The 17614-nt window shown below is 50.5% G+C and overlaps 2 protein-coding genes across 7 annotated transcripts in view; one reads left to right on the top strand and one right to left on the bottom strand.

The window, feature by feature from the left end:
- Window positions 1-550: 550 nt before the first annotated feature.
- On the bottom strand, window positions 551-15711 carry btbd9 (BTB domain containing 9). Of its 4 annotated transcripts, none has more exons than XM_088625964.1 (11): window positions 15569-15711; window positions 13896-14108; window positions 12656-13019; window positions 10601-10865; window positions 8699-8918; window positions 7926-8045; window positions 5829-5938; window positions 3585-3774; window positions 3045-3152; window positions 2002-2080; window positions 551-1123 (listed from the first exon to the last, which is right to left on the bottom strand). In XM_088625964.1, exons 2-11 carry the CDS (start codon window positions 14078-14080, stop codon window positions 923-925), a joined length of 1842 nt encoding a protein of 613 aa, XP_088482090.1. In that variant the 5' UTR covers window positions 14081-14108; window positions 15569-15711; the 3' UTR covers window positions 551-922. The 4 variants fall into 4 exon arrangements, with proteins under 4 accessions (XP_088482090.1, XP_088482087.1, XP_088482086.1 ...); XM_088625961.1 differs by having other exon boundaries at window positions 15446-15579; XM_088625960.1 differs by lacking the exon at window positions 15569-15711 and adding an exon at window positions 15434-15564.
- Window positions 15712-15765: 54 nt separating this feature from the next.
- Window positions 15766-17614, top strand: part of LOC148675041 (dynein axonemal heavy chain 8-like) — an 86100-nt gene continuing 84251 nt past the window's right edge. For all 3 annotated transcript variants that reach the window (XR_015935433.1, XM_088625954.1, XM_088625951.1), the window contains exon 1: window positions 15766-15901. Coding sequence is in view for 2 of the 3 variants with exons in the window: in XM_088625954.1 (XP_088482080.1) it covers window positions 15856-15901 (46 nt within the window). In the remaining variant the exon portion in view is untranslated. The remainder of the gene's footprint in view (window positions 15902-17614) is intronic.

The following is a 17614-nucleotide window of genomic DNA, read 5'->3' on the forward strand; positions in this document are numbered from 1 at the left end:
TACTGTAACAGAAGTGAGAGTTACTGGTCTATAATGACTATAATGACCAGCAGCTCTCCAGTCCCTGGTACGAGCCCTGTCTTGAGGGACTGTAATGGAAGAGCTGTCTCATTGTCTTCTAAATCACATGTCTCATGTCCTGGACTACAGCTGGTAAGACACCACCAGCCCTGGGATTTATTAATCTTGAGTCCTTCAGTACCTGAAACTCTTCTCCCTCTTCTGTCCTGATGCTGTTTAATACAGAACTGTGTCCCCCTGCTGCCTGAGGCCTGGTGATGATTCTTCCTCAGTGAGGATCTGAGTGAAACACTGGTTTAGCAATCAGCCATTTCCCTCTTGTTGTCTACAAGTTTCCCCATCACTGCCTCAAACACATCTGACTTCATCCTTGATGGTTGTTTTGCAGTTATAGTGAAAGAAATTCTATTTTGTTTTAGCCTGATTGCAATATTAATGTCCATCTCTCTCCTCCTTTCTAATATTTTTATCTTTTTATCTTTAACTGGGCCATGTTGTTTCTTTAAACCATTTTCTAAAGCACTCTTCCTTCACAAGAGAGAAACACGCGTCTGCATGTGTTTTATTGCACGCGTTGTGCAGCAAGGACTGGATTAAGTACCAGCAGGCCTGAGTTCACATTCTTTCTATAACACAGGAATCAGTGTGTTAGCCTGGAGCATATATACATTCAGACAAGCACGGTTACTGTACAGCTCAGCCACACGCAGTGAGTCACTGGATTGAGACACGGCCTGATTTTACACAGAACCGGGAAAGCAGTTTGGGAATCCAGGAGCACGCGGCGGTGCTTTCTGGAGTCCGGGAGTCCCAGGCTGAGGCCAGGACGAACAGCACTGTGGCCAGACGTGTGCTGCAGAAGCGGCCTTCATGTTTTCCAGAGTCCGTGTGTCCACGACGCTCAGTGCTGGGATTGCGTCCAGGAGCCTGGGGAGGAGGGAGGAGCCAGTAGGAGATTCTGAGCCCGCGAGGGCCTGGGGGGGCGGGACTGCTGCGGTTCTTGGGAGCTGGAGCCCGACTCAGGTGAGCTCTGCCCAGGACTGCCTTCCTTCACCTCCACGTCGAGCTGGGCTGGACACTCAAAGTGCACACAGTGGAACACCTGGACACGGAGACAGCAGGGGCAGGAGAGAGGCAAAGACACAAGAATGAACACAGCAATCCCCCCACGAACGCCTGCCTGCAGTTATTTGCAAGTGTGATCCAACCCATTGCCCTGTATGGCAGTGAAGTGTGGGGTCTACTCACAGTCCAGGATTACAAATGGGACAAACAGGCCATTGAAGTCCTGTACACAGAGTTCTGCAAAAATATCCTCCATGTACAGAGAAAAACACCTAACAATGCATGCAGGGTCCAATTAGGCTGATACCCATTACTAATCAGCATATAGAAGAGAGCAATCAACTATTGGCTACACCTAAAAAAGTGGCGACGAGAACTCCTCCCGCTACAAGGCCCTGCCGCGTCAAGAGCTGAGCCCAGAGAAGAGCCCCCTCAGCCAGCTGGTCCTGAGGCTCACTGACACCAGCCTGCCTCAGGACAGCACTGCTAGAGCAAAACAAATCAAAATCAACCACATCACAACACCACCTCACCCACTGGGACACACACACAAGCACAACACAAAGTGCTTAGAAACTGGCTGCCGAGAGAGGACAGGCTGTGTTTCCACTATCAGCAGGGAGAAACAGAGATAGAGTTGTGCTTTCTGCTATACACTGTGAGAAATATTCTGGGGATTAGACATTCTTCCCTAAAATAATCTCAGAATTCCCACAAGTGCCAGAATCAGAACAGTTTTCAGTTCTGCTGGGGGAGAGCACTCAACAGAGCTGCAGCTCAGTATGTGATCTGCTGTCTCCCGAATAACAATACTGCGTTACTGTCCTAAATTGTTCATGGGTCATGCCAATAAAGCTTGGGGAATGTGAAACAGTACTGAGAGTACTTCCCTCCTGAACCCCTCCATCCTCTCACCTCGTTGGCAGTGTTGTGAGTCCCCACAATGCGAACGAAGGAGGCTGGGTGTTTATCAAAGGTCAGCGTCTGCCAGGACCTGCAGGACACAAGGCCAGTCAGAGAGACAGGGGGAACACAGGTTTAGAGAGTAGAGATAACAGCCCCACAGAGGCAGAGAAAGAGATAGGATCAGAGAGAGAAGAGGATAGCCCCAGGTGTAGAGATACAGACTGGAATGCTATAGAATCCTAAACAGACAATACACACTAGCCGAATATTTGACCAAGATAAGAAACAGCAAACAGAAACAGACCCTGACGAAGTACAGGCTCAGTGACCACAGCCTGGCCATAGAAACTGGGCGACACAGGCAGACCTGGCTGCCCAGAGAGGACAGGCTGTGCTCCCACTGCCAGCGGGGAGAAATAGAGACAGAGGTGCACTTTCTACTGCACTGTGACAGATACTCTGGGATTAGAGAAACATTCTTCCCTAAATTCAGAAACCTAATCCCAGAGTTCCCACACCTGCCAGAATCACAACGGGTCCCAATCCTACTGGGAGAGGAAGGAGGGAACTCAGTGGAACTGGCAGCCCAGTATGTGATCTCCTGTCACAGCCTGAGGAACAGTGACCTTGTCTCTCAATAATGTTCCATATGTTTCTAAGTATTTTATGATTGTGTCTTTATTGTTAATGTCTCTAAATTTTTATTTTATGTTAACTGTATTTGTTTTGCTTTGACAACACTGGTTTTACTCAGTGGTCATGCCAATAAAGCATCTTGAATTGAACTGAATAGAGACAGGATCAGAGAGAAGATAACAGTCCCAGAGGGGCAGAGAGACAGAGACAGGATCAAAGTGAGGAGCGAACAGCCCCACAGAGGCAGGGAGAGAGACAGGATCAGAGAGAGAAGATAACAACCCAGAGGGGTAGACAGAGAGACAGGATCAGAGAGAGGAGAGAACAGCCCTAGGGGTAGAGAGACAGAGACAGGATCAGGGGGAGAAGAGCCCCAGAGGTAGAGAGAAATAGGTTTAAAGAGAGGACTGTCTGACCTGCAGGCCACTTTTGTCCGATCCACCACTTTTGTCCACAGCTGCTGGTTGGTGGAGACCTCAATGTAGTAGCTATAGCTGCGGTCGTCACAGTCCCACAGTAACAACCTGAACCAGGGTTAAAGGTCAAACTGAGTAACCACGAAAACAGGTATCCATCCTTTACAGGCTGAGCACGATCACTGTATTACTGCTGGCACTGGGACCATCACAGAGAGAGAGCGCAGCCAGATCACTGCATCACTGCGCTGGGACTGTCACAGAGAGAGAGAGCACAGTCTGAACACTACATCACTGCACTGAGACTGAGGGAAAGAGCACAAACACACTAACACAATCAGACACGCCCCAGCCCTCAGCTCTTTCCCTCCTCTCCCTCTTTCCTGTGGCAGAGCTTTATTGAACCGGTCTGCAGGTGCAGGTCTGCAGACCCCTGCTGTGCTGCCAGTCTTGACTGCGCACCTCACACCTCCCAGGATTTGCAAAAACAGCAGTAGCTGTTGAATTCAAGCGTCCACACGCACACGCGCCCTGCCTGACCTCATGGAGCTGATCATGTAGGGCTGGGCCAGCTGGATCACGATGGCGCCGGAGCCCAGCTGGTGGCAGGTGTACCCCGAGTCCCAGTCGTAGTTCCGGGTGTCGCCGTTCAGCAGAGCGTTCCGGCTGCGGCTCACACCCTCGATCACACTGGCGCAGGCGGCGATGGTCGCCACATTCTCACTGGGCACTGCAGGGGCAGAGGGGCACAGGCAGAGGGGCTGTCAGCTGAGGTCACAGTGGGGGTTAAGACAGAGGGGCAGTTATCTGAGGTCACAGTGGGGGTAAAGACAGAGGGGCTGTTATCTGAGGTCACAGTGGGGGTAAAGACAGAGGGGCTGTTATCTGAGGTCACAGTGGGGGTAAAGACAGAGGGGCAGTTATCTGAGGACACAGTGGGGGTAAAGACAGAGGGGCTGTTATCTGAGGTCACAGTGGGGGTAAAGACAGAGGGGCTGTTATCTGAGGACACAGTGGGGGTAAAGACAGAGGGGCTGTTATCTGAGGTCACAGTGGGGGTAAAGACAGAGGGGCAGTTATCTGAGGTCACAGTGGGGGTAAAGACAGAGGGGCAGTTATCTGAGGTCACAGTGGGGGTAAAGACAGAGGGGCTGTTATCTGAGGTCACAGTGGGGGTAAAGACAGAGGGGCTGTTATCTGAGGTCACAGTGGGGGTAAAGACAGAGGGGCAGTTATCTGAGGTCACAGTGGGGGTAAAGACAGAGGGGCAGTTATCTGAGGTCACAGTGGGGGTAAAGACAGAGGGGCTGTTATCTGAGGTCACAGTGGGGGTAAAGACAGAGGGGCTGTTATCTGAGGTCACAGTGGGGGTAAAGACAGAGGGGCTGTTATCTGAGGTCACAGTGGGGGTAAAGACAGAGGGGCTGTTATCTGAGGTCACAGTGGGGGTAAAGACAGAGGGGCAGTTATCTGAGGTCACAGTGGGGGTAAAGACAGAGGGGCAGTTATCTGAGGTCACAGTGGGGGTAAAGACAGAGGGGCTGTTATCTGAGGACACAGTGGGGGTAAAGAGAGGGGCTGTTAGCTGAGGACACAGTGGGGGTAAAGACAGAGGGGCAGTTATCTGAGGTCACAGTGGGGGTAAAGACAGAGGGGCAGTTATCTGAGGTCACAGTGGGGGTAAAGAGAGGGGCAGTTATCTGAGGTCACAGTGGGGGTAAAGACAGAGGGGCTGTTATCTGAGGACACAGTGGGGGTAAAGAGAGGGGCTGTTAGCTGAGGACACAGTGGGGGTAAAGAGAGGGGCTGTCAGCTGAGGACACAGTGGGGGTAAAGACAGAGGGGCTGTTAGCTGAGGACACAGTGGGGGTAAAGACAGAGGGGCTGTTAGCTGAGGACACAGTGGGGGTAAAGACAGAGGGGCTGACAGAGAGGTCACAGCTGAGGGGGGTATCAACTGTGGGACAGAGGGGTAGGGGACACAGACACACATATCTGAAGTTATTCTGCCATCTGGGAGGACTAATAAACTTCAGAGCAATTGAATAAGAACCTCAGACACACCACTAATGAGGGGACGCTAGAGGATGCAGCTTGATCCAGACTCTCACAACTCTTTGTGTTAAGAAATACCACCTGTTCTCAGTTTTAAATGCACTTTTATGCAGTTTCCACTTGTGTCCTCTGGTTGGTGTTTCAATGTTCGGTCAGAAGAAATCTGCTGGGCTGACTTTATTAGTGTCTGCTGTTTAGGCTAAAGAGACTCCTTCAAATATCAGTGTAGGACGGTCCCTTAATACTTGTATCAGTCTCCTCACAGTCTTCTCTGTTCAAGACTAAAGAGACTCAGTTCCTCCAGCCTGTCAGTGTAGGACAGTCCCTTAATACTTGTATCAGTCTCCCCACAGTCTTCTCTGTTCAAGACTAAAGAGACTCAGTTCCTACAGCCTATCAGTATAAAACAGACTTATGAAATTCAGTTTTTTAGCCCACTCAATGTAAGAAACCACAATACTTAAAAGATACTGCAGCTCTGGAAGCAGTCCAAAAAAGAGCTACCAGATATATTACTGGGCTCAAGTGAATGTCTTCCACTGACAGACAAAAGGAACTGAACCTTTTTAACCTTGTAACCATCTAGGAGACCTAGGTCTTGCTTGTGCATTGTATAATTTTAACCTACCACCTTTATATTTAACTACTTCGCTGTATAAACTGAAACGCCTCAGTCTCTCTCAGGGCAGTAATCCCCAGGAAAAAAACTGAATGCCTATCTCCTCTTACCTAGCAGCCCCTGATCCAGGGTGAAGCTCTGCTGGGTGAACATGCACTCAAAGGCCACCAGGTGGAACACCTTGTTCACTGTGTTGTGTGTCCCAACGATGCGCACATACCTGCAACCACACAACCACAACAGTCAGCACAGACACACTCTGACAACCTAACAGTGTGTTCTGGTTCTACTTCACAAATTAATTTAAACTATGGCCTTATTTAACACTGTGTCTGGTGACAGAGAGTGATCACTCAAGGTACACAAAAACAACACCCCAGGCAGCAGTCAGCCCACCCAGCAGTGATGCAGCCCACTCACGATACACACAGAAACACCCCGGGCAGTAGGTCATCTCACCCAGCAAACACACAAAGCCCATTCACGACACACACAGAAAAATCCCAGGTAGCAGGTCATCTCACCCAGCAAACACACATAGCTCACTCACGATACACAAAGAAACACCCCGGTCAGTAGGTTAGCTCACTCTGCAGAAACACAGAGCTCACTCTAAATATACAGAGAAACAACACAGACAACAGGTCACCTGCTCAGCGATCACACAAACACACACAAACACCTCAGGCAGCAGATCAGTCCACCCATACCACAACCCACTCAATATACACACAGAAGTACAAGATCAGCTCATCTAACAGACACATAACCCATTCAAGATCCACACAGAAACACCCTAGACCCCAGATGATCCCACTCAGCAGAGACACAAACCACACTCAACACACAGAAAGCTGGGGGCAACAGGTCATCCCACCCAGCAGAGGTACATCCCACTCAGGATACACCCAAAAACACCCCAGGCAGCAGGTCATCTGATCAGCAGACACACGGCCCACTCAGGATACACACAGAAACACTTCAGCCAGCAGATCAGTCTGCCCTGGTCAATTGTAGGCAGCAGGTCTTCCCACCCAGCAGACACACACAGCCCACTCGACACTCACAGAAACACCCAGGTTGGCCTGGTCTTGGTCAGGCCCAGGGCCTGTCCAACACCACAGTGAGAAGAGAAAGAAAAAGAGCTGCAAAGGCATTAGATGTGGTCTCAGAAGCTGAAAAGACAGAATAACTGCATCTCTTAGCCAGGTCGCGCAATGTCTCCATCACCCTCACGTCGCTGCCGTCTCTCTCTCTGCTGCTCGGAGCACGACGGCTCAGTACAGTACCAGTGGACAGGAGAGGAAGAGAGAGACAGGCCCGATACGGAGAGGTACTCCTGACAGAGCCCTGAAGGCCGAGCAGCAGCCCCTGCAGTGTCTGGAGAGCGGAACTGGAGCTGGCGGGCTCTGTGCCGTCTGCTCTGCTGGTTTCCGATGGAAACCAGGTGGGGTTCCTTGAACCCCCCCCCGTCCCTCACCGAAACGCACAAAAATATCATAACGAAAACTGCAAAGAGCCCTGTGAAGCCCTAACCAACCAGCAGTGTGGAAATCTCATTTCCGCCACCAATCGCTGCGGACTAGTCTCTCAGCAGAGCCGCTCAGTAAACGTCAGGCACTCAGAACAGCAGAGGAAGTGTGAACAGCGAGCTCTGCGTGTGGAACAGGAGGGCTTGAGCGCAGGAATCTTCAGACTCGCTGCTGAGAGCCTTTCTGCTTAAAGACATAAGTTTCATGAACTAATAACCATAGCTTACATCTACTAATGATCTGTTTCACTTTCACTTGTATCTTTCCTTCTGTGTTTCTTGTTATGCACATATTCCTGCTCTGCTCTGCTTTACCTAGTTTTGTTTTTTTCTCTGTAATTCCCTTTGGATCTTGTCTTCTTGAGTTATATGCTGTTTCCATGCATTCAGCTGTGCGCTGTGCTCTGTGCGTGTCAGATTGTGTTGTCTGTTTCCAGGTACACTGTCTCTCCTGTGTTCTAGACAGACTGTTGGAGCCTCAGGTGCTCTTCCTGCGATGCAGAGCGCACCTGTGCCCAGCACCTCAGGGCCCTGCTGACAGGCTTGACTGTGGGACTGGTTGACATGAACTGGGGTCCGTCAATCCACTGGTGCCTCAGGCGAGAGAGGAGAAGCTCTGGGTGCTGGGCTCAGCCTGTGGAAGGTGGCCCGGGTCTGCCAGGTGAGAGACACTTACCTGCAGACTCTGGCAGGGAAATAAAGGCTCTGCCAGGAGCGACACAGATACTTCGAATGGTCGACCACGCGCACCCAGTCCAGCTCGTCCATCGACACCTCGATATAGTAGGAATATGACCTGGAGAGAGCCGGGGGTGAGCGAGAGAAAACAGCAATGCACATCAAGCTATTTAACAGATGGAGTAAATGTACACTGTTTACGTTCAACTGCCACTCAAGCAATTAAAATATATTGTACATCAAGCACTTGTCTTACCAATCTATTTAATAATTTATAAGTCCTTAATTAATCTGAGCTGCATATTTAAATCTGTGAACGTCTTACTATAGGAACCTTTGGCAACAGCTCCCTCTAGTGGTGACAATGAGGCGGTGCAGTTTGCTGAACGAGAGGGTCATAGCAGACCTGCAAAGGGTCTGGCTCTTCACCCAGGGGTAAAGACAACCAAACCTTACGAGTCAGTCTGGGACACTATTCCCCTGCAGCACAGCCAACAGGATGGGAAGAAACACCCACTTTTTTAATTGCTGAGGACTGATGGACTTTAAAATGCAATAAGAGCACTGAGACACAGGACCTGTCTCTGCTGTTACCCAGAGGAAATACAACCTGCCGAAATCTGTCTGCAGTACAGTATGTGTCCTGAGTTGTGCGGGGACACAGAACAATGAGACACACAGCCTGCCTCTGCTGCTGTACTGAACAAAAACCCTGTTGAGTGTGTGGCGAGGGCGCGGGGGACTGTCTGCCCTCAGGGATCTGCTGCTCACCGGCTGTCACGGTCCCACAGCAGGATGCGGATGTGGTTGATGATGGAGGGCTGGCCCAGCTTGACCTCGATGTCGGATCGGCAGTCATCCTCGATGGGGTGGCGAGAGAAGCCATGGTCCAGATCGTAGTTCTGTGTGTCGCCATCCAGCAGCGCCGACTTCATCTCCCCCTTCACTACCTGAGCACCATGTTTCATCGTTGCAATATTTTCCTCTGGGACTGTGGATGAAGCAACAAGACAGAGCAGGGCACCATGCCTCATCAATGTACTTTCTACAGGGGAACAGAGACAGACAAACCAGTGCTGCACAACACAGTATACAGCACAGTACTTTACAGTAATACTAAAGCTGTGATCCAGGTATGTACAGTAATGTTAAGGCTGTGCAGGTACAGTGGTCCAGGTGTACTGATATATTAAGGCTGTGCAGGTACAGTGGTCCAGGTGTACAGTAATGTTAAGGGCTGTGCAGGTACAGTGGTCCAGGTGTACAGTAATGTTAACGCTGTGCAGGTGCAGTGGTCCAGGTGTACAGTAATGTTAAGGGCTGTGCAGGTACAGTGGTCCAGGTGTACAGTAATGTTAAGGGCTGTGCAGGTGCAGTGGTCCAGGTGTACAGTAATGTTAAGGGCTGTGCAGGTGCAGTGGTCCAGGTGTACAGTAATGTTAAGGGCTGTGCAGGTACAGTGGTCCAGGTGTACAGTAATGTTAAGGGCTGTGCAGGTACAGTGGTCCAGGTGTACAGTAATGTTAAGGGCTGTGCAGGTACAGTGGTCCAGGTGTACAGTAATGTTAAGGGCTGTGCAGGTGCAGTGGTCCAGGTGTACAGTAATGTTAAGGGCTGTGCAGGTGCAGTGGTCCAGGTGTACAGTAATGTTAAGGGCTGTGCAGGTGCAGTGGTCCAGGTGTACAGTAATGTTAAGGGCTGTGCAGGTACAGTGGTCCAGGTGTACAGTAATGTTAAGGGCTGTGCAGGTACAGTGGTCCAGGTGTACAGTAATGTTAAGGCTGCGCAGGTGTAGTGGTCCAGGTGTACAGTAATGTTAAGGCTGTGCAGGTGCAGTGGTCCAGGTGTACAGTAATGTTAAGGGCTGTGCAGGTACAGTGGTCCAGGTGTACAGTAATGTTAAGGGCTGTGCAGGTACAGTGGTCCAGGTGTACAGTAATGTTAAGGGCTGTGCAGGTACAGTGGTCCAGGTGTACAGTAATGTTAAGGCTGCGCAGGTACAGTGGTCCAGATGTACAGTAATGTTAAGGCTGCGCAGGTACAGTGGTCCAGGTGTACAGTAATGTTAAGGGCTGTGCAGGTGCAGTGGTCCAGGTGTACAGTAATGTTAACGCTGTGCAGGTGCAGTGGTCCAGGTGTACAGTAATGTTAAGGGCTGCGCAGGTGCAGTGGTCCAGGTGTACAGTAATGTTAAGGGCTGTGCAGGTGCAGTGGTCCAGGTGTACAGTAATGTTAAGGGCTGTGCAGGTGCAGTGGTCCAGGTGTACAGTAATGTTAACGCTGTGCAGGTGCAGTGGTCCAGGTGTACAGTAATGTTAAGGGCTGTGCAGGTGCAGTGGTCCAGGTGTACAGTAATGTTAAGGGCTGTGCAGGTGCAGTGGTCCAGGTGTACAGTAATGTTAACGCTGTGCAGGTGCAGTGGTCCAGGTGTACAGTAATGTTAGGGCTGCACAGGTACAGTGGTCCAGGTGTACAGTAATGTTAACGCTGTGCAGGTGCAGTGGTCCAGGTGTACAGTAATGTTAAGGGCTGCGCAGGTGCAGTGGTCCAGGTGTACAGTAATGTTAAGGGCTGTGCAGGTGCAGTGGTCCAGGTGTACAGTAATGTTAACACTGTGCAGGTGCAGTGGTCCAGGTGTGGGTGGGGTGATGTGCAGGAGTGCTCCAGACTCACTCAGCATGCCGCGGTAGCTGAGGTCCATGTCACGGCTCTCAGAGCGGGTCTTGATGGCGTCCAGCAGGGCGTCGGGGGACAGCAGGCCAGAGGGACGCACCACATTCAGCAGCTCCGTCAGGCTCATGAGGGGCAGGCGCACCGCCCCCATCACCTCCGCCGCGTTCTCCTCTCCGTTCTGCTGACACCAGCGGCACAGCGCCTGGAATATCTCCCTCTCTGGAGCCGCAAAGGAGTCTCTGCGGACCACGGTGAGCAGGGCCGACTGCAGAGAAAGAGAGAGAGTGGTTACTGCACTGTGGTGAATACACTGCACTGTGATATGAACACTCCCCAGAACATATATCACCCTGCAACTCACAACCAGCATCCCACTGAAGCTCAGCAGGTGTGAGCCTGGCCAGTACCTGGATGGGAGACCTCCTGGGAAAACGAAGGCTGCTGCTGAAAGAGGTGTTAAGAGGGGCCAGCAGGGGGCGCTCACCCTGCAGTCTGTGTGGGTCCTAATGCCCCAGTATAGTGACGGGGACACTATACTGTAAATGGATGCGATGTAAAACTGAGGTCCTGACTCTCTGTAGTCATTAAAAAATCCCAGGGTGTTTCTCAAAATTTGGCCCTTACAAATCATGACCTCCTAATAACCCCCATCTCTGAACTGGCTTCATCCCTCTGCTCTCCTCCCCACTGAGAGCTGGTGTGTGGGGAGTGCACTGGTGCACTATGGCAGGTGGGGCTGCACATTGGTGGTGGTGGGGGGGGAGTCCCCATTACCTGTAAAGTGCTTTGAGTGGAGTGTCCAGAAAAGGGCTATCATCATCATCATCATCATCATCATCACCACACTCCCAGCCCCATTCCCATGTCTGTACATCTCAGACCATGAAAACCATTGGGAAACTTCACTGTGTGAAGCTTCTGAGGGAGTCGGATTCGACTGGCACGGTCCAGTACAGGCAGCAGCTCAGGAGAAGACACAGCCGATTCTGCCCTCAGCGGGGCAGAGGTGACGGAAGGGTCTCAGAGAAGAGGCAGGAGGCTATCAGGGTGACGTGCAAATTATTTTGGCTCCAGCCAACAGGTTGGAAAACTTTCCAGAAGCCGTCAGACGGGAGGCACCAGGTTTAGAGTTCAAGGTCACGTCAAGCTGTTCTGGGTCCCATCTTTTAGTATCAATGTCACCAACTTATTGGTCTATAATGGGACCGGTCAACCCTTGTGGATGGGCTCTACATCAGCTGCTCTCCAGTCCATGGTACGAGCCCTGTCTTGAGGGAGTATACTGGAACAGAAGTCAGAGTTACTGGTCTACAATGACTATATTGTCCAGTAGCTTTCCAGTCCCTGGTACGAGCCCTGTCTTGAGGGACAGCTGGAAGAGCTGTCTCATTGTCTTCTAAATCACATGTCTCATGTCCTGGACTACAGCTGGTAAGACACCACCAGCCCTGGGATGTATTAATCTTGAGTCCTTCAGTACCTGAAACTCTTCTCCCTCTTCTGTACTGATGCTGTTTAAAACAGAACTCTGTCCCCCTGCTGCCTGAGGCCTGGTGATGATTCTTCCTCAGTGAGGATCTGAGTGAAACACTGGTTTGGCAATCAGCCATTTCCCTCTTATCGTCTAGATGTTTCCCTTTAAAGTCGTAAACATATTTTACTTCGTCCTTGATGGTTGTTCTGCTGCTGACTTCCTCCTAAGTGAAGGCCCGAGTGAAATACTTCATTGATGAAGTGTTGCTATAACAGCAATTCTGCACAGTACGGGAGGAACCACAGGTTCACATATCGGGTGTCTGTGCCTGGCTGTGGGATTATGACTGAACACCACCAGGTTAGCATCTCCCCTAAAAGGTCACCCCTCCTGAAGTTCTTACACGCTCACGTAGAGCATACCCAAGCGACCCTGTGACGTTCCACAGAGCTGCACTGGGGCACAAGTGATCCCCTTTGGGGAAAAAGAAACAGAGAACAGTGTTTACTCTAAAGGCGTAGCCACTCCTCACACCCAAACTGACAACCAAAGTGTGCCCCCCTCCCTGTGTGACCTCTCACCTTGGAGAGGGACAGGAAACCATCGCTGGCAAGCACTTCCGGGGCGTGGCGGTCAATGTAGGAGCAGCAGGCGGCACTGAGTGCCTGCAGGCAGTACAGGTTGGCCACATCAAACACCAGGCACACGTTGTGGGTGCTCAGCACTGTGCGCAGGAACTCCGAGGTGGAGTCCTCTAGTGGCTGGAGGCCGTAGCGGTGCGCCAGTCCCAGGAAGTCCAGCAGCACTTCCTCGCGGGCCGAGCTCAGGCTGGCCCGGCCCGTGTACAGGTACTGCAGGAGCATGGAGAAGGACTCGGCCCGCGTCTCCTCCAGACACACCTCTGCCTGAGGCTGGGACTCCTTCATCCCTCCATACAGTAGGGCCCTGCAAGAAGAGGCAGGGAGAGGAGTGCACATCAGAGAGGCTGCATGCCAGAGGAGACCATTCACCCCTCAGGCTACGTGACTGAGCCTCCATCAGCACAACTACCTGTACAGGAAACAACACCTGCCCAAACAGACCTCTTGATCCCGAAACAAGGCAGGAAACTGGACCAGGTAGCCTGTTACTCTGCCAGTGTACCTGAAGTAGTGTCAGTGTGTCAGTCACTCAGTGCGTCGCTCTGTTAGTGTACCTGATGTAGTGTGTCAGTGTTACTGTGGGGTCAGGGTCAGCGTTAATGTGAGGTCAGTGTGGGGTCAGTGTTCATGTGGTGTCAGGGTCACTGTGAGGTCAGTTCTCATGTGGTATCAGGGTCAGTGTGAGGTCAGTGTACATGTGGCATCAGGGTCAGTGGTGGGTCAGTGTTCATGTGGTATCAGGGTCAGTGTGAGGTCAGTGTACATGTGGCATCAGGGTCAGTGGTGGGTCAGTGTACATGTGGCATCAGGGTCAGTGGTGGGTCAGTGTTCATGTGGCGTCAGGGTCAGTGGTGGGTCAGTATTAATGTGGGTTCAGGGTCAGTGTGAGGTCATTGTTAATGTAGTTTCAGGGTCAATGTGCGTTCAGGGTCACTGTGGGGTCAATGTTAATGTGGTCAGGGTCAGTGCAGGATCAGGTTCACGGTGGGATCAGGGTCACTGTGGGGTCACTGTTAATATGGGATAAGAGTCAGTGCGAGGTCATTGTTAATGTGGTGTTGGGATCAGGGTCACTGTGGGTTCAGGGTCACTGTGGGGTCAAAGTTAATCTGGGTTTAGGGTCACTGTGGGGTCAGGGTCAGTGTTAATGTGGGGCAGGGTCAGTGCAGGGTCAGGGTACCTGAAGTAGTGGCAGCGCGCAGCCAGAATGACTCTGTGTGCAGGGAATTTCTTCTCCTCCACGATGAAGGTGACGTCGCTGTACTCCTCTCCCGGCACCAGCGCCCCGAGCTGCTCCGACAGCAGGTGCACATGGTCGATCTCCGACACCGAGGCCAGCGGCCGCAGAGGGTGGCTGTTACTCATGGCCACAGCCAGGGGGCGCTCGGCACATCTGAAGGGAAGGGAAACATGCTCAGGGCTGGCTCAGCACACGCCCAGTCACAACAAGATCTGTTTCCCTGACAGCACAGGGGAACTGTACTCTTAAGCTCCACACCCGCACAGCCTCAGCACCTGTACTGTCAGTTAAAACAGGGGATTTCCATTAAAACCCCCAACTGATAACGGTGGAGCTCCGGGTGTCAATAATTCAATCAACATCTTCGTAACGACAGGCCTGCAGTGTCCAGCGTCCTGCTGTCACCCTCTCCTTCCTGCAGCCTGACTGGACAACTCCAGCAGCCACAGTGCTTCCACTGTGAGCAGCTTGGAGAATCACCGCAAGGCACAGGACAGCAGTGCACTTGCATTTCCATTGCAACACACACCACACAAGTCATACTCACTACTCACACAACAAGCACGCATACACACTGTAGCCACACAACAAGCACACGTACTGTACACACACACACCATACTCACAAGCACATTGTGCCCACTCACACACACACTATATTTACACAACAAGCACACACACATACACTGTGAAAGCATACACACTGTAGCCACACAACAAGCACACGTACTGTACACACACACACCATACTCACAAGCACATTGTGCCCACTCACACACACACTATATTTACACAACAAGCACACACACATACACTGTGACAGCATACACACTGTAGCCACACAACAAGCACACATACTGTACACACACACACCGTACTCACAAGCACATTGTGCCCACTCACACACACACTGTACTCACACACACACTGTAGCCACACAACAAGCACACAAACACAGTGTATGAACACACCATACTCACACATACACTGTTCTCACAAGCACACTGTACCCACAGCAAGCACACAAACACAATGTACTCCCACACACACTGTACCCACACAGCAAATACACTAACACACTGTACTCACACAACAAGCACACAAACACACCACACCCACACTGCAAGTATACTAACGCACTGAACCCAGACACACTGAACTCACACAATACCCACACAGTACGTACACTAACACACTATACCTACATACACTGTACTCATACACAACGAGCACACAAACACACTGTACACAGCAAGTACACTAACACACAGCACCCACACAGCAAGTACACTAACACACTATACTCACACTGTACCTACACATCAAGTACACAAACACACTGTAATCACACACAACGAGCACACACACACTGTACCCACACAGCAAGTACACTAACTGTACCTACACACACTGTACTCACACAACAAGCACACAAACACACTGTATCCACACACACTACTCACTGGACACACAGCATACGCGCCAACACACCCGGCACCCCCCGGAGTCGTTGTCTCCGCGGGCGTCCCGGACCGGTGTGTAGCTGCGGTGTCACAACCACTACTGTGTCGTTTCTGACAACTGCGGGTCACGGCCATGACCGTGGTGACGCACCAGCTAGAGTCCAAATCTCTCCCGGCCCGCCCTCCTCCTTTCTCTCTCTGGACACCCCGCTCTGCTCCGCCTTCGTCCTGACGATCCCGGTTGGCTCGGTTCGGCCGGTGTCGATACCGTTCAAGCCAGTTTCCCTCGAGCCGTCTTCCAAGAAATGCGACAGCAAACCCAGGACGCGACCCGGATGTTGTTTAGTTAGCGCCTGGGGCAGCTCTGCCGGAAGTCAAGCGCCGCCTGGTGCAGCGGAGGAGCGACCGTCTCCCCCAGCTGAGCTGATCGCGTCCAGAATGCAGATTCAAGAACTGCACAGACAGAACAGCGAGTCCAATTCGGGTGGGTATATAATCCAAATTTTAACTGGAAATTTTAAGTTTAACATAAAAAATTGAAAACCTAAATACAACGAATTCATTGAACACAAATTCCTTTTCCGTGAACAATTGTGGTATTCACACTGCACATCCAGTTATGTCACTCATTTTCATTTCTGGTGTACTGCTTAGAAGTTATCCCATTTTACTCCTTTAAAAACGTCTGTATTCTGATCACTCTTTAACCAATTAAGTCTGTTTAGAACACATTCCAACAAGTCTGAGCAAGAGCCATTGGGTTGATGACAGGAATAATACCAAGGGTCAAGGATGGTGTGCTCTCCCAGAAATCAGAGAATCCCAATTCAGTCAGGAGCTGCAGTCTCTTTAAAAGAATGGCTTGGACTGAGAAACAGGCAGATCTAACCAAGACTTGAAGACACCCAGCACCTGAACTCCGAGGATTCCCATGATGCACCACTTTGGCAGGAGCTGAATGTCAAGTCCAAGGAGCTGACTGAAGTGGAACACAAACTGGCACACGTTGAAGGTTTTTTTACATGTAAAATAACTGGCATATCAATACATACAGTAGAAAGAAAAGTACAAAATTGGCTGATGAAGAAGCTCAAATGGTGTTTGACTTGCATTTCTTACTCTGTGCTATAATGTAAAGTCACTGTTAGAGGTGCCGATACAAGGGTTTGCAAAGAAACATGCAGTCAGCAGTTCAACGCCTTTCCCTAAAACAAGTTGGTTTTAGTTTTCTATGTTTGACAAAGAATTCGGTTCAGAGCTGGCACAGTAACGTCTGAAGGATGTAGAAAAGGTGAGCAGGATGTGAGAGAATACGCCTGTGTCAGCGATGCAGGATCACTGGACAACAGGAAGTCGTAACGAAGGAGATATGTTAAGACCTTAGCTTTGTAAGACACCAGCTAATGAATGTTGTGCTCTGTTCCGTCTCTGTATCTGAGGATATAAAGGCCAATAAATACTGAATCAATCTCCTGCTCCTGTAATGAAGAATGTCCCACCAAACCAACTCAGTCCTGTACAGCGAGTGGGGTCCCCTTTCCCCTTCCCACACCTGACACAGAGTGGGGTCCCCCTTCCTCTTATCCTTCTAATAAAGCACTTGCACTTATTCTGTTCTGTAAGCCGCCATATTGTCTCAAACCCCTGGTCTCGCTACAGGTGAGAGTGACAGTTCCCACACATTGTGACGTGACCTAGCCCTTCCTGCTCTCTAGTCACTGTAATGACTAATGTAACACAATGTATGTGTGAATTAAGTACTGGTTGAGCAGGAGATATTTTATTGCAGAAGGTTTCCAATGTGATCTGCATCCAGCTAACAAGTATTTGTCAGCAAACTGTTTCAAAGTAGAGATATATTTCTATTGGATTAAAAGAGACGTAGTCACAAGCCTGCTTGTTTACAGTGTAATAAGGCCGTAACATATCACTGGACATTTTATTGCTTCATTCTGAATCACAGAATATGGCACTGCACATACCTGGACATTCAGTCTATTTTGTGATGTATATTGCAGGTTTTACAAGTTTCTGTGTACCTACTTTTACTACGGTTTGAAATGCACTCACCAATGGCGATTCTAACCCTGAAAATCAAAATATTGTTGCAGTTCCCCTTTAAACTGAGTGATGTCGCGTCTGTGATTATCAAACATCCCAGGGCAGTTTTAACCAGCAGGAAACAAGGCCAGATCGT

This window comes from Lepisosteus platostomus, chromosome 3 (genome assembly GCF_059453375.1).
Source record: "Lepisosteus platostomus isolate fLepPlt1 chromosome 3, fLepPlt1.hap1, whole genome shotgun sequence".
Taxonomy (NCBI): domain Eukaryota; kingdom Metazoa; phylum Chordata; class Actinopteri; order Semionotiformes; family Lepisosteidae; genus Lepisosteus; species Lepisosteus platostomus.

Bases quoted from the DNA above. Each gene is read 5' to 3' on its own strand.
- btbd9 (XM_088625960.1), bottom strand. From the start codon at position 15,552: ATGGCCGTGACCCGCAGTTGTCAGAAACGACACAGTAGTGGTTGTGAC. The intron at 8,919-10,600 runs GTGAGTCTGGAG...CTTCATCCACAG, and splicing joins CAGCTACCGCGGCATGCTGA to TCCCAGAGGAAAATATTGCA. The intron at 2,081-3,044 runs GTCAGACAGTCC...TGTGTCCTGCAG, and splicing joins CGGACAAAAGTGGCCTGCAG to GTCCTGGCAGACGCTGACCT.